The sequence below is a fragment of the Papio anubis genome, chromosome 4 (assembly GCF_008728515.1).
Source record: "Papio anubis isolate 15944 chromosome 4, Panubis1.0, whole genome shotgun sequence".
NCBI classification, from domain to species: Eukaryota; Metazoa; Chordata; class Mammalia; order Primates; family Cercopithecidae; genus Papio; species Papio anubis.
In genome coordinates, this window is record NC_044979.1 from 62,301,520 (window position 1) to 62,317,094 (window position 15,575).

Genomic DNA, 15,575 nt, shown 5'->3' on the forward strand with positions numbered 1-15,575 from the left:
AAAGAACTAAAAATAGGATTACCATTCAATCTAGCAACCTCACTACTAGGAATGTACCCACAGGGAAAGAACTCATTATATCAAAAAGATACCTGCATTCTTATGTTTATCACAGCATTATTCACAGCAGTAAAGATACGGAATCAACCTGAATGTCCATCAATGGATGATTAGATAAAGAAAATGTGGCATATATATGCTATGGAATACTTCTCAGCCATTAAAAACGAATGAAATAATGTCTTTCATAGCAACATGGGTGGAACTGGAGGACATTATCATAAGTGAAATGACTCAAACAGAAAGTCAACTACTGCACTCTCACTTATAAGTGGAAGCTAAACAGTGAGTACACTTGGACATAAGGAGTGGAATACTAGAGGCTGGAGACTCCAAAAGGTGGGAGGGTGAGAGGTAGGTGAGGATTGAAAAATTGCCTATTGGGTATAATGTTCACTATTTGGGTGATGGGTACACTAAAAGGTGAGACTCCACCACTATGCAATATATGAGTGTAATAAATATGCACCTATAACCCCCAAATTTGTAAAAGTAATTTAAAAACTACTAGCTACCTCAGAGAAATTTTGTTAGTTTTAAGCAAGTTACTACATATAAAGCACTTAGAATAGCATGGCACATAGTAAGAACTAAATGAATGCTAACTCTAATTACAACTTATTTTCTATTTCTACTTTCTCTTTTTGAGTTTGTCTTCTAACTTTTCCTTAAATATGTGTTTTCCCCTTGCTTTTGGAGTTAGTTCACTTTGCTTTTTATTTCATCACTGTCTAAGGTAAGCTATACTAAAGGAGGCATCACTGCATTGTGTCTAAGGGCCTCAAATTAAAACCAGACTGTCCGGGCTCAAATGCAAACTGACCTCACAAGCTGTGTAATCTTAAGCAAGAAACTCAGTCTCTCTGTGCTTCAGTTTTTTAAATCTGTAAAGTAGAAACAATAAAAATATCTCCTTCATGGGACTGTTGCAAGGATTAAAAATATTAATCATGCTTGGTACACAGTAAGTCATATTTAAGTACTGATTGTTGCTATATTGTTCTTACTTTTATTAATTCCTCTGAATTTGAATACTACATTTTTGCTGATATCTCTCCAACATCTCTTGCCAAGCCAAATCTTTCCATTGGGTTTTATATTCCTGAACATGGATACATAGCAGGACAGCTCCACCTGGATGATTTATAAGAGCTGCCAGTTCAACACAGCCAAAAATTAACTCAATAACTTTCTCCCAAACGTGTTTCTTCCCCTGTGTTACTGGAATCATGTTACTGTGCCATTAGCCACACAGACGCTCAGACAATAAACATGTGAATATTTTGTGATTGCTTCTCTTTTATCTCAAATATGAAATTCACTTAATATTATCTCATAAAAATTGAAACCTGTCTTCTCTCTTTCTACTAAAACTGTTCAGTTCATGTGGTACACATGTTTTTCAATGACTGTTGAAATATCATCCTAAATGTTCTTGACATTCTATTTATCTCCTAAGTCTGTGTGCCAGTTCCTGGAATAATTTGTGTACACAGTCAAGCTAAGTTGTTCTCATTGGCTTAGAGACAAACTGAAATGGATTCCTTGATCTGTGTACTCATTTTTGCATCCTCATTTCCAGTCATAATTTACATGTACCATATTGTTTTTCATTGTCATAACATAAGCTAACATTATTCTCTCTACTAATTACCCTCTATTTATCCTTTAAGATGTGGCTCAAATGTCTTCTCTGCCATGAATCTTTTCTCGATTGGTTATTATGCCATCTCCCTACCCAATCGCTTGGTTGAGACAATTTTCTTTTTGCTTGGTTTCAATAGAATCTTTAAGGAACATGTATAATTATCTGCTTGCACTCTTGTCTTTATTACAAGACTGTAAACGTCACAAAAGCTAAGACCGTGATTTATTCATTGCCTATTAAACTAGGCTCTGAGTAGATATTTATCGAGTTCAAAACACCAATTGCAGACAGTTAAACAGAAGAGAACAGAAGGTCCGAAATAGTATTCCATTTGAGATGTTAAACAGCCTTCACATTTCTTAATAGTGAAAAATATAGCAAAGCACATTGCTATAATGTGTATGAGGCAATTACTTGCAAATCATCTGGTCTTGAAGGCATGAACACATTAAGAGTTGTCTTTAAGCATGAAGATTTATAGTTAATACTGTGCGTTCCTATAACCTCAGTGACTACCTATTCCCACCGTTATCCCCACCCCAACCTGCTATAATCTTAATACAATAACCAAAACGATCGTTTAAAACACAAATGTTAATGGTGTCACAGCTCTGCTGAAAATACACAATGGTTTCCTTTTTAATTCAGAACACCAAAACCCTACGAAATGCTATAGGTCCCTGCATGAGCTTTTCCTTGACCTGACCTCTCTGATGCGTAGTCTATTAGTCTCCCTCGCTCACTAACCTCCAGCCACACTGTTCTTCAGTCAGCTGTTCTTTGAGTACATCACATATGCTCCTATCTCAAGGGTCTTAGCATCTGCTGTTCCCATTGTCCAGAAAGTTTTTATCTCATACTGTTACATGACCTATGCCCTCACTTTTTTCAGATTTTTTTTTCTAAATGTCACTTTTATCGTGACCTTCTTAGTGAGGCCTTCTATGGCCACCCTTTTACAATTCCAACCTCTCCCTATAATTTAATCTCCCTTGCATTTTTTTCTTTATCATTACCTGATATATTTAATATCATTCTTTGTCATTATTGTTATTATTTTCTTTCCACGTTCTTCAGAATGTAAGTTCTATAAAACAGGACATAGTAAGGGCTTAATAAATAAATTCAAACAAATGAATAAAACATTTCTTTTTGTGAAAAAACACCCAACAAAATGAGATGGGGTACTCTGTATTTTATATCTACATAGGCTCAAACGGTGGCTCACATTTTCTTTGATATGGAAGTCATCTTGTACCACCAATAGGCATATAGTAGAAGCTTGAAAAGGCAATTTGAGAATGGAAATACAATGATGTCTATATTGTGTATGTTGTGTAACGATGGTTCCTGGCATCAGTGCTTAGATTGGGGATGGTTCAAATTAAGGGCAGGTTCTCTGACATCTGAGAATGGGGAGTAGTGCCTTTGTCATCAAGGCTGCAGCAACATGCTCCACTAAACTCTGACAAAGAAAAATCTATATAAGGATCAATCTGACATCAGGAACATTTTTTAGAAATTGAATCCCAGAACTTCTGCTATAAGCAGTTTTCCATTTGTTTTATGTTCCAAAGCATCTGAAGCTGTATTTAGAATTTTGATTTCAGAAGATTTTGTGTTTTAGCAGAAATTACAAAGACACCTGGATTTGAACCTACTTTACTAGCTGCAAGTAACCAGGGGAGTTATTAAATATCCTGTGCCTCAGTTACCTCATCTATAAACCAATTCTTTATAATAAAACGGTATATTCCATAAAATGCACATAGAACAGTCCTTGGTACTGTGGCAATGAATGTGAAAGAGCTCAGCTTTTGAGTTAGGAATACCTGAGTTCAAACGTCAGGTCTGTCCCTGACTTTGTGTATGAGCTATAACTCTCTGAGTTTTAGTTTCTGCATGTGTCAGATGAAGAATATCATGTCTAACATGCAGTTGTGAGATCTAGGAATAACCTGGTACCTACTCAGTTCCTGTGTGCAATAGGTACATATAAATAATAGCCTCAGTTGTCAATTCTGTTTATTAAGTGTCTTTTCTCTCAGGATATCATAATAATTGATGATATATATAGTATCTGATATATTTAATTTACATTTATAATTCATAGTAGCTTATTATTACTTCAGTATAATTAATAAGGTCTTCAAGCCAAGGGAAAATGCTCCCTATGAAGTATCTAGAAAAGTTGGCTTTCAATAAATACTTATAGAATTAATAAAATATATAGAGATTATGTTCCATTTGCTTTAAGAAAGCAGGAGTCTATAAAATGCCTATTTGAGAGAATCATTATAATCCAGAGTTTAGAAAGCAGATAATTGAGTTTGTAAGTGCTTTCTAACAATTCAGGTATGTTTCTAAAGATTAATTAAGTTTCTAAGTGCTTTCTAACAATTCAGGTATGTTTTAAAGATTAATTCAGTTTCTAAAGATTAATTTGGGCAAAAACTTTATCCACATGAGTATGTTGCTTCTGGATAACTCCAGCGGGCTGAGTTTCAATCTGAATAGACAGACATTACAGAATCAAAAATTTCAGTTAAATAAAAGGAAGATGTATATACTCTGTGGTCTGATAAATCAATGACTTCTCCTGGTTTGTAGCATCAGAGAGGAACCTTGATGAGCATCGTCAGGAGTACTTTATAAAGCATTTACCCAGGAGGTAAGAATTAACTAGGTGAAAATAAATATCCCTTAAAATGGTCTATATTTGATAAGAAAGTGATTTCCTATCAAAATAAAGATTTCATAGGCAATTATGTTTCACAAAAAAGAGACATATAAATGACAATAGTGCAAAAATTATTATTAAATAGAGAACTCACATGCAAAGTTATTCTGCTTTGTGTATACATCACGTATGTTCAGCCTTTAATAAAGTCAGAATTTTGTGTTTTGCCTGTTTTATATTGTGAATAAATCAATCCATATATAGCTAGGTCCAAAAAAGCCAAGTATTAATAAGAGCTGATTATAACATAACTTTTAATGGGGAAATTTGAATGTAGTTGAAAATAGGTACTAAAAATTATAGGAATGGAGAAGTAGATTATATCAACAATATGAGAAAGAACCTTATAACTGAACATTGATGGATGCAGCATGTCAAATGATTTGGTAAAGATTTCCAAATGAGGCAGATTATGGTGAGTTCCAAATTAGAAACAGAACATACTGAGTAAGGAAAACCACTGATAAAAGAATTACTTCACTGTCTTCTGAAGCCATTCGGCTTGGAGGAACTATGGAATATTACCAGGTCCTTTTCTGCCAAGGGAATTATGAGGAATTTAAAAAGCCATTTCACCTCAGATTTGTGAAGTGGAAAATACTTTAATACTAAATCAACAATTTAAGTCAGTGCAATATGCTATAACATTTTTGGACATGTGTTTATTCTTATGACATCATGAAGAAAATTTTCCTTTCCTGATTGCATTTCTATATTATTTCTAATAGCCTTTGTTAAGTTGAGGTGACTTTCTTTCTAAAACCTACCCAAAGAACCAAGGATTTACAAATTTAATTATCTCCCAGAATGTACTGTATGATTTTGAACTAAAAACATTTTAGGTTTTAAATTCCACCATAGGCTAGGAAAAAAGGAATAAAAAGTTCAAAGTGCTCTGCATTTGGAATCAATAATTTTGTGTTCCAATGAGAAATGTTTAATTTCCAGTGCCAAAATGAGGTGAAGCCTTCCATTGATTCACTCTCCATCCAAAATGTACTTACTACCTCTTCTCTGTGACCTAAGGCAGGTCTCTAGAACTCATTTTCATTATTCAACTTGCAACCTTTTCTTTACCGAGGATCATTTTTCTATATTCAATATTCTTTCTCCCTCTAAAATATTCATTTTTTTTTCTACTTGCTATCTTTGTAATTCCACTTTTGTAAAACTGAGTTCAAAGCCCACATCACCAATGTGATCTGCTTTACCTGTCTGCTTTATGCCCTGGACCTCTTTATGCCCTGGACTCTTTCTATAGACAGTCCTTGACTCACATTCTTTTATCCAGTAACTGCCTCCTATTCTACACATGTGCTTTAAAGCTGCCTATCCTTCCATCTCTACAAGCATCCAAGTCATTCCTCTCCCATCATGCAGAAGATGATTACAGAAATACAATCGCCACCACTACAACTGCTAAAAAGGATGAAAGAGTGGGGGTCTTTCCTTTGTTCCCCACGATCAAGAACACTTATGTCAATGTCTCATATATGATTGAAAAGCTTTCTTACACAACGAGCTTAATGTTGCAGCTGTGTTGTTATTTTAATTCTATTATTATTCATATGACTAAGACATATGAGTTAATGATAATTAAGTTTTGCTATTTCTCTACAACATTGCCTTGGGTGTCATGATTTAAGACTATCATTTTGACAACATGACCATAAAATAATGAGTTATAAGTACTTCTTTTAAAAATTCCTATTTCCAAGATCCAAATTAATGATTTCTATATATGTGTATAGCATATGTGTATTTATACAGTATATGTCTATAAAAACTATATGTATATATATTTAAATTATTGTATGTATATAAATCACACATAATAAATAAAACTGACTTATTAAATAAGACAAGCATAGTACAACAGCTAACTTCATTTTTCAGCATCCAAATAAATCGTCTATTTACTGACCACACACTGTATGCAAAACACTACGTTGTGAATGTGCAGCTATGAATTACCTCCTCTTTTCTTGTCTCCCGTCCTTTCTGTACAAACCAGATAACTTTTGCTTGTAAAGATCGTGGAGTACATTCCAGCAAAGTACTGTTGTTCTCTATGCCATAAGCCAGATGCTCTTCAGTCTTATCCAAAGCATCCCCTACAACAGGAACATTAATGCCATCTTTGAGACTTAGATTTTACAGGTAAATAAATTTTTCAAACATTATTTAGATCCCTGCAGTAACATGATTAACTCATTACTTATTGCTCATTTCTGTAAACGGTAATTTAAAGGAATTATTTAGAAAGAATGGCACACCAAAGTTTAGGCACGAAACAAGCAAGCAGGCTATGGGGTGGGAAAGAAGTAGGTAACTGAGAGTCTGGTTCCAAAGGACGGGATAGGATAGTCAAAGCAGTAAGAAGCATCAGTGTTAAACTCATGGAAAGTCTCTTCCCTTTATTGAGGGAAGAGAAAGGGAACACCAAAGCATAGGACAAAATTTGTGGTTACGAACAAAAGCAGAAACCAGAAATGCAGGCAAAATGCCACCACACAAACGTAAATGTGAATTATATCTTGACAAGGGATTGCATTTATCTGGGTGTTGGGCTGCTGCAGTGAGAAGAGAATATGAGACTGAATCAGGGACTGTGTGAAACAGAGCTTGATTACAATCTGTGTTTTGGACCGGAAAGGCTCTTACTGGACTTGAACTCAAATTTGCATACAGGCAAGTACACTTAGCTGCAGTAGGGCATAAAAGCAAGCAGGATTACTCTCTTAAAAAAAAAAGTCCTACTCAACTTCAGAACTGACGCCTAAACTTCCCTAAGATGAAGGTCCTACTTTTCTTTTGCCAGTATTCCCAGAGGCTTGAGTCCTCCACTGAATCCTGAGTCAGCCTGGGGTCCAGCAAAGTGACGCTGGAGCACAGTCTCTGGCTCTGTGTATAGCCACCGCTGGCTTCTTATTTATGGTGTCCCTTCTTATTACTACTTCCTAGTGAGCTTAGTGACACTAAATACAGCCTATTCAACAGTTACCACCATAATAGAAAGAGTCAGGAGAGAGTTAACAGAGAAGTTCTGTCTTAACTTCCTTACTTTTGCCTAAAGATAAAATTTCCTCAATTCCTTACCCATCAGATACCACCACTCTATCACCTTTCTTGAACCACCAACCCTAGCCCTAACCTTAGTCAACTTAGATAAAAGAGTAAAAGCTTTTTCACTTTATCTATCCCAAAGCTTAGTAGATGACTTGATAGAAGTAATACCAGTTGATAAAATCACCAGAAGCTACGTAACATGGTGAAGACAGTCCCCAGTATGAGATAAAGAGGTAAGTTATAAGAGTCACCGTGGCATCAATCACCTAAAGTATGCAGCATTCTTGTTCTAGGGTTTCGTTGTTTTAATAATTAGTTTAATAATGAAGCTTGGTGGTAGTACATATAATTTATTTTCCTAATCAGATAAAAATTAGATGTCATTTTTTCCAAATTTTAACTACATGTCAGAGAAAAAGAATACTTATTATATTGTTCTAGTATACATGAATCACAAAGAAAAAAGGACTCTATTTAAGAAGTTTGCAGTTTATATTCAATGTATTCTCTGAGTAACCCAGAACAATTGATTTTCTATGGATTACCAACAAACTGTTGTCCAAAGCACTGCTGAGCTGCATTTCCATGTCGAACATCTTGTCTCCGGAAACGCCTGAAAGAAAGTAAATGCATTTAGATGTTCATATTTTCAATTTTCCAGGCTTTAAAATGCAGCCAATTGCATTAAATATACAAGTAGTATTCTGCTACTGAAAAAAAATGATCATTCATATGAAATAAGAATAAAATCCAAGTTTCATAGTTTTTCACATTTCCATTATATGTTCTTCAGTAGTTAAGATCTATGTTACCCTGTTCTTTATTTACATAATGTTGAATTCTGGAAACTCAAACAACAATGGAATATATTTCTCTTTACTTTTTGTTAAAAATTTAGTTCAACAAGAAATCTTCTAGTTTGAGAATGTCTTGAGTGGTAAAGTATTTGGGCAGAGAAAGACAATGTGATTTGAAGTAAAGTATTTATTGAGTACAAAACAGTTATTTTGAGTATAAAACTCCCATATGTAATAAAGTGCAAATGAAAAAGGTGTTAAAATCCAAATAGTTTGTTCTATAGTCATCATAATCAATTAGTACAAATAGAATTTCTAAAAATAAGAGATAAACTAATAATATACTGTAGTGAGCTTACTTTTATTCAGATGTAACATTGAGGAAGTACATGCCTTTATTCAATGTGATAGTGTGTTTTTCATGTTTAGCAGGATGTTGTGCATCTAGTGGGACTCAAGAAATATTAGTATATTCCCCCTCAATCTGCCTAGTATAATTAGAGTCATTTCTAGTATTTTTTTATTTCATAGATTGTTTAGATATATAACTGAAAAAAATACAATATTCTGTATCTCTGGAGAAACTCCAGAATATATATACACACACGCACACATATATATGTATAACATTATATATAAAAAATTCCAGAATATATGTAATATACATATGTTTTGAATATATATAAAACATATGTATGTGCAATTCAAGAATATATATATGATATATACAATATAATGTTTTGAATATATATAAAAACATTAGCCGGGCATGGTGGCTCACGCCTGTAATCCCAGCACTTTGGGAGGCCAAGACGGGTGGATCACAAGGTCAGGAGTTCGAGGCCAGCCTGAGCAACATGGCGAAACCCCACCTCTACTAAAAATACAAAAATTAGCCGGGCGTGGTCGTGTGCATCTGTAATCCCAGCTATTCAGGAGACTGAGACAGGAGAATCGCCTGAAGCCGGGAGGTGAAGGTTGCAGTGAGCCAAGATTGTGCCACTGCACTCCAGCCTGGCAATGAAGCGAGACTCTATCTCAAAAAAAAAAAAAAATATATATATATATATATAGATAGATAGATAGATAGATATAGATATATATTTAAGTATATAATATAACATTATATAAAAAGTGATTTAATATGTAAGCATTTTTTTGAGGAATTAAACAATGGGAATTATCATTAGTATTAATAGTATTGAAATTATAAAATCAAGAACTCTGGCATACTTAATTTAGCTCAGAGATTTAAATAGAAGTATTACATAAAGGTGGAAAATACCACTTGCCTCTCTAATTCATGGCATTTCTTCAAGACTGAGGGAAAAACAGAAGGCAAAGCAGAAGTTTTACCCTAGAGGGTGAGAGCATAGCTCCCAAAGTGACAATGAGATGCTTTAACCATATGCAATGATGAAATTTGGAAAAGTGAACCAGATTCAATTCCCAATACCACCACTAATGTTCTGTATGATCTTATGCATATTGCTTCCCTTTCCTGGCTCTTTGTGTCCTCCCGTGTAAAATAGAGGTGGCAAAATGACACCTAAAATCTACTTCAGTCTCTCTTTTTTTTCATTTTAGGGTGTCCTTACTGTCTCTAAATAACAATAATAGAATGCTATTTCAAGAGATCAAGTGCTTTCTCACACAGGAGTTCAGACCTTATTTAACAAATTAATAGATATTGAAAACTGGGGCAGATGAACATCTGCAATCAATTTTTGGAATTATGACCTGTATACAAAAGTACGTTTTAGTTTTAGTTTGTTTGCTTTTCTTAACGCAGAGATCGCTGATTAGAAAATCTTACCTAAAAACCTGAGATTTTACAAAGTTAATATTAGATCTGCCACATGTATCATTCTACTGAACTAGATTGAAAATAGAGCTTATGACAAAACAACAAGCAAAAGTAGAAAGTTGCATGACTCTATATTGTTTTACACTAGCATGTACAACTATTATACAACTAATAGCAGATTTAGATGATAATTAAAATGCTGTTGTTAATCCCTCACTTTGTGGAGTATTGCTTCTATATTGAGAACCTGAAGCCTGATGAGCAATAATGAATAATGGATAGGAATAAAATCAATGAAATGAGAAATGGCTTACACTTTGCAGAGATGGTGTTGTATAAAGATTATTATACAAGTGATATGAGGATAAGGAAGCTACAATCAAATAATTCTAGATAAGCAAGGTCAAGAACTGAGTGCAAAAATATTGCTGAAAGTTATTGGAAACATACATTTAAAAAGAAAGATATCACATTTTCCAGCAAAGTTTCAGTTCATTTTATACTATCCCAGTATAGTTGTCCTTTATTTCAGTATAGATATACACACACACGTATATATATTACATATACATATATCAGTGTGTGTGTATATATGTAATATATACATATATACACACAAATATATGTGTATAGTATATATGTGTATATATATATGGAAAAGTTTCAGAAAGGTTGAACAAAGTTGCTTTCATTCTCAACGTTGCGTATTATTCTTACATCTCTAGTCTCTTAGAAATTTTTAAATAGAACACTGGAAATAGACAAAATACAAGAGCAAGGGGAAGAAAAAGATTCTAGCATTATAAACCCTAGTGTATTTTGGAAGATCATTTTAAACAAGTGGTCTGGATTGTGAATTAATGTTTTTCCCCTGTTGACTCATTTTCACTCTGTGAGCAGAGAAGTTATTTATTTTAATGACCAGTTTTCAATTTCTGCTTCTATTCAGGTCTTAAGCAAGAACGATCTGCTATAAAAGCAGGCTATTTTACCTTCATGTGTTGAAACTTATCCAAAAATTCTCCCCCAGGGGTGAGTGATGGTTCAAAAGAATTTGACACCACTGAAAGATCTCCATTACATGTCACTGAACTGAAATAATTCATTTACGAGCATGGCTTCTGATTCCAGCATTTCATGCCTTCTTATCTACTATTTTTCTCATTCACTTGACTTTTTCTAAGTAACCCTTTTTGTCTCCCACATCTACTGTATTATCAAGCTTAGGACTGTACACTGTTAAAAGATGCACCATATAAAACAATTAACTATGGAAACTGCTCAATTAAAATTCATTATCACTACTGCATGCCTAACACAAAACCCTGTCACTCATAAGCATTTGGTGCAAGGCTTGTAAACATTTTTATTGTTGCTGATGACAATAAAATAATTAATACTGTTATTTGTGGTTAAATTCACGTTCTACCCTCATATTCTTCTATTTCACTCCCGACCCATGGTACTGTGTGCTTGTTTTTAAGCATTCTATTTCTTTGTATAGAAAATTAATTCCCTTTAACTGGAATCTTCTTATATCTCTACCTTCAAGATTAAGCTCAAAAGTGAGATTATTTTGAGAATTAAATAAAGTATTATACGCATTGCTCTTAATCGAGTACCTCATCCATAGTAAGTGCAGAATAGCAAGCTACTACTATTATTATTTACAATTCTATTCTTCACTTTAAGTTCCAATTTCCTTTAGGCAAGAGGTTATGCTTGTTTCTTCATATCCCTTGCACATAGTACAGTAATTGGCTTAATAGGAGAATACACTCCACTCATGATTGATATTTTCAAATAATTACATGACTATATTCTTCAAGAATTGTTTTCAACCAACAACAAACACTTCTGCAAAATCAATTAATTTGCTCAATTCTTTAATACAATTGGTAAATATAGTTAAAAATGTCCTCTTGAAGCATAATTTTACTATCTGCTTATTATATCATTTTAAAAAAAATACTCACTGGAGTATTAATTTAGCTCAAGGAAAATTAACAAAATTTGAATTAGTGAAGTTTTAATGAGATTCTACTATATATTTGAACATATAAAACAAGAACTACACTAAATTGGGTTAAATTATATTCTGAAAAAGGTTTACAGAAAAGTAACTCAAAGTTAAATAATAAAAATAATTGAAATTAATACAAACTGTTTTTCAGTAGGAAAACTACCTATACTTCTATTGCTTGCTTTATTTTGTCTTTGGTCATTTTATCGCAAGAAAGAAACTGCTTATTCTGTGAGAAATAATAATACTTTTTTCCTGAGGTATTTCCACAAAGAATGCACAACTCTATACGGCTTGACTGAAGAGATATCCTTATTCTTCAAAAGACTTAACTGAACCTCAAGATCTCTGCTTAAAGAATCCTGGGATTTACCTTCTGTAGGAAATGGCAATGACCTCACAGAATTGTAGACCTTGGAGTTTGGAGGTCTTTAAGTACCTTTCATTTGTGTTGAATTAAATCACACATTTCATTAATTATACAGGTCATGCATTTGCCTAGGAGTTAAAATATTCACTTTCAAAATGAAATAAATGAAGACCAGCTGGTAGAGAGGACATGGGGCAAATGCAGGATGTATTTTAGAAATTTCTTTATTTATTTTCCTTTTAAGTCTTTGAATCTCTCATGTGCGGTGGCTTGCCATTTCCACATTTTAAGTTTATCTGAACTCGTTTCATGTGTTGCAGCAGAAGTTTCAAAAGAGGGAAGAACTGACTCAAACCTGGGTGAAAAAATGGAAGGTCAACAGCATGTTCAGCTCCAGTCTCTGTATACATACAATAATTAATACAGATATTTTCTGGAAAACTTCAAGTTTTCAAAGTTTCTATTATGAACAAAATATAACTATGATGATTTATTTAAATAAAAAGAGCATGGTTATTTTTCATGGAATGTGTGGGGGGAAAAAAAGAGCAAAAAAAAAAAAAAAAAAAAAAAAAGCGTTAGGGTTTTCCTAAGCAAGGGAAATAGTTCATCAGGTATCATATCTCACCTTTTCGCATGCGTGCCAGTTGGGTAGTACCGGGAACAGGATATGCCATCCCAGGCACAGTAAGGGTCTCGAGCCAGGCAGCAGTCAGCACAAGCACTTCCATACATGTCACAGTGATGGAATCTGACTTGAGCCACGGCAGAAGCAGATCCAATATACAGCTGTTGCTACAGAAATCAGAAAGAGGTCACTAGCAGAAATGGACAACACTTTCACTGAACTATTACACCTAGTTTTCACATTTATACACAATCACCTCAGAAAAAATTCACTTAAATTTAATTCACTTAAATCAGCAGTTTCAGGAGTTTGAGACCAGCCTGCTCAACATGGCAAAACCCTGTCTCTACTAAAAATACAAAAAATTAGCTGGGCATGGTGGCAGGTGCCTGTAATCTCAGCTACTCTGGAGGTTGAGGCAGGAGAATTGCTTGAACCTAGGATGTGGAGGTGGAACCTGGAAGACAAGAGAGAAACTCCGTCTAAAAAAAAAAAAAAAATTATAGCAGTTGTTCAATATAGATTAATAGAGTATTTATACTTTCATTTCTCTAATATTTGAGAAACACTCATAGACATAAATGCAGGAGCACCAAAATTGCTAGACTGAACTTGACAAGAACTCAAGAAGCTGTGTTCATTATCTTGCATTATCCAACACTGTGGATCTTCCTTTAAAGATCTATAGAAACTGCCCGGCTCAGTGGCTTATGTCTGTAATCCCAACACTTTGGGAGGCTAATTGCTTGAGCCCAGGAGTTTGAGACTAGCCTGGGCAACATGGCAAAACCCTGTCTCTACAAAAACTACAAAAATTACAAAAATTAGCTGGTAGTATGTGCCCATGGTCTCAGCTACTCAGGAGGCTGGCATGGAAGGATGACCTGAGCCTGGGGAGGTCGAGTCTACAGTGAGCTATAATTGCACCACTGAACTCCAGCCTAGTGACATAGTGAGACCTTATCTCGAAAACAGAAAACAAATCTATAGAAAGAATTAATAAGAGATTTGGAAAGCAAATAGTCTTTTAAATATTGACATATAACATTTAGAAGAGTGACGTATATATCTCTCTATTTACAGAACAAGTAGCTGAACATTTAGTATCATATCTTTCCTTTTGCCTGAACATGGAGGATTATTTATAAATAAATTTGAGAAAATATATGCAACAACTGTTTCTAAAGAAGTTTACACCAAACTGATTTCAATGAAGTGGAAAGGAGGTGTGTTTCCTTGCACACTCTTGGATTATCATTGTTACCATTGTTAATGAAAAACATTAGTGAAAAATAACCAGGGAATAAAGTGCTATCATGATTGTAGAAGTAAAACTACTCTCATCTTCCTTTCTATAGAGATGGAAAATGAAGGCATGTATTAAATGTAAATCATGATATACTTTTGTCAGAATCAATCAATGGACATAAAGTTTCAATCGAACAAGATTAATAAGGTTTGAAGGTCTACAGTATAACACTGTACCTAGAGCCATTAAACATGTATTGTATACTTAATATTTTGTTAACAGGGTAGATCACATGTTAAAAATTCTTACTACAATAAAATAAAGTAATAAAAGAAAAATAAAACTGTAATAAGTCCATATTTAAGCACATGAACTAATGTTCTCATATCCTTTGACCTTAGCTTACATATAGAACACACACACCTACACACACACATACACACATAGACAACTTACTCGCTTTGAAGAAATCTCCATAGAAATAATAGGAACTGGATCCTGAAATTTTTAAAAAGGTTTTGTTTTTAAGAAAATAATATAAAAACATTTACCTTAATATGGTTGTAAATTCCTGAAATTACATTACTTATATAAATGGTTCTATGTTAAGTACTGTATAGCTTTCATTTTAGTAAATCAATAAGCAAATACAATTAAAATACAGCTTTAAAACTTTTTTCTAATGGGGTAGGCAGATATGCAGATGAGAAGAGCAGCAGGCAATCTAATCAGCTTACTGTTTGTCTCTGGAATACGGTTTTTGAATTTGCGTTTGAATATTACTTGTGCTTTGGAAACTCAAGTATCTTTAAATAAAATAATAAAGTCAGAATGTTCTATTAAAGTAATTGAATCATTAAAATGGAACCACTATGTCTTTCAATAGGTGTTATTGCTAATAAACCAGGTGATCTTAAACATTTCAACCCAAACCTAAACAAAATATTTTTCTGTTGGAGTGATCATGGTGAATCACAATTAACCCAGGATTCTTTGAACAGGATGAATAACCTGATTTTCTTAGAACTGCACCAGAGGAAGGACAATTTATACCATAGCTTTGAGAACCAATATGTTGTTTTAGGATTGTTAAGTAAGGGTAGTGCATCCCCAAGGAGCACAATAAACTCAGATCAGCTGTGCAAGTGGCAAACCACAGGGCAGGTGAAATCCACTCTGGGGAT

At 33.9% G+C, this 15,575-nt stretch overlaps 1 protein-coding gene across 1 annotated transcript in view; it reads right to left on the reverse strand.

Annotated features, from left to right (window-relative positions):
- SEMA3E (semaphorin 3E) overlaps nucleotides 1-15,575 on the reverse strand; it is a 290,397-nt gene that overhangs the window by 15,471 nt on the left and 259,351 nt on the right. Inside the window, exons 13-16 of the mRNA XM_003896387.5 lie at nucleotides 14,848-14,889; nucleotides 13,143-13,309; nucleotides 8,063-8,130; nucleotides 6,423-6,562 (exon numbers count right to left, since the gene is read on the reverse strand). Of these exons, the coding sequence (XP_003896436.3) occupies nucleotides 6,423-6,562; nucleotides 8,063-8,130; nucleotides 13,143-13,309; nucleotides 14,848-14,889 (417 nt within the window). The remainder of the gene's footprint in view (nucleotides 1-6,422; nucleotides 6,563-8,062; nucleotides 8,131-13,142; nucleotides 13,310-14,847; nucleotides 14,890-15,575) is intronic.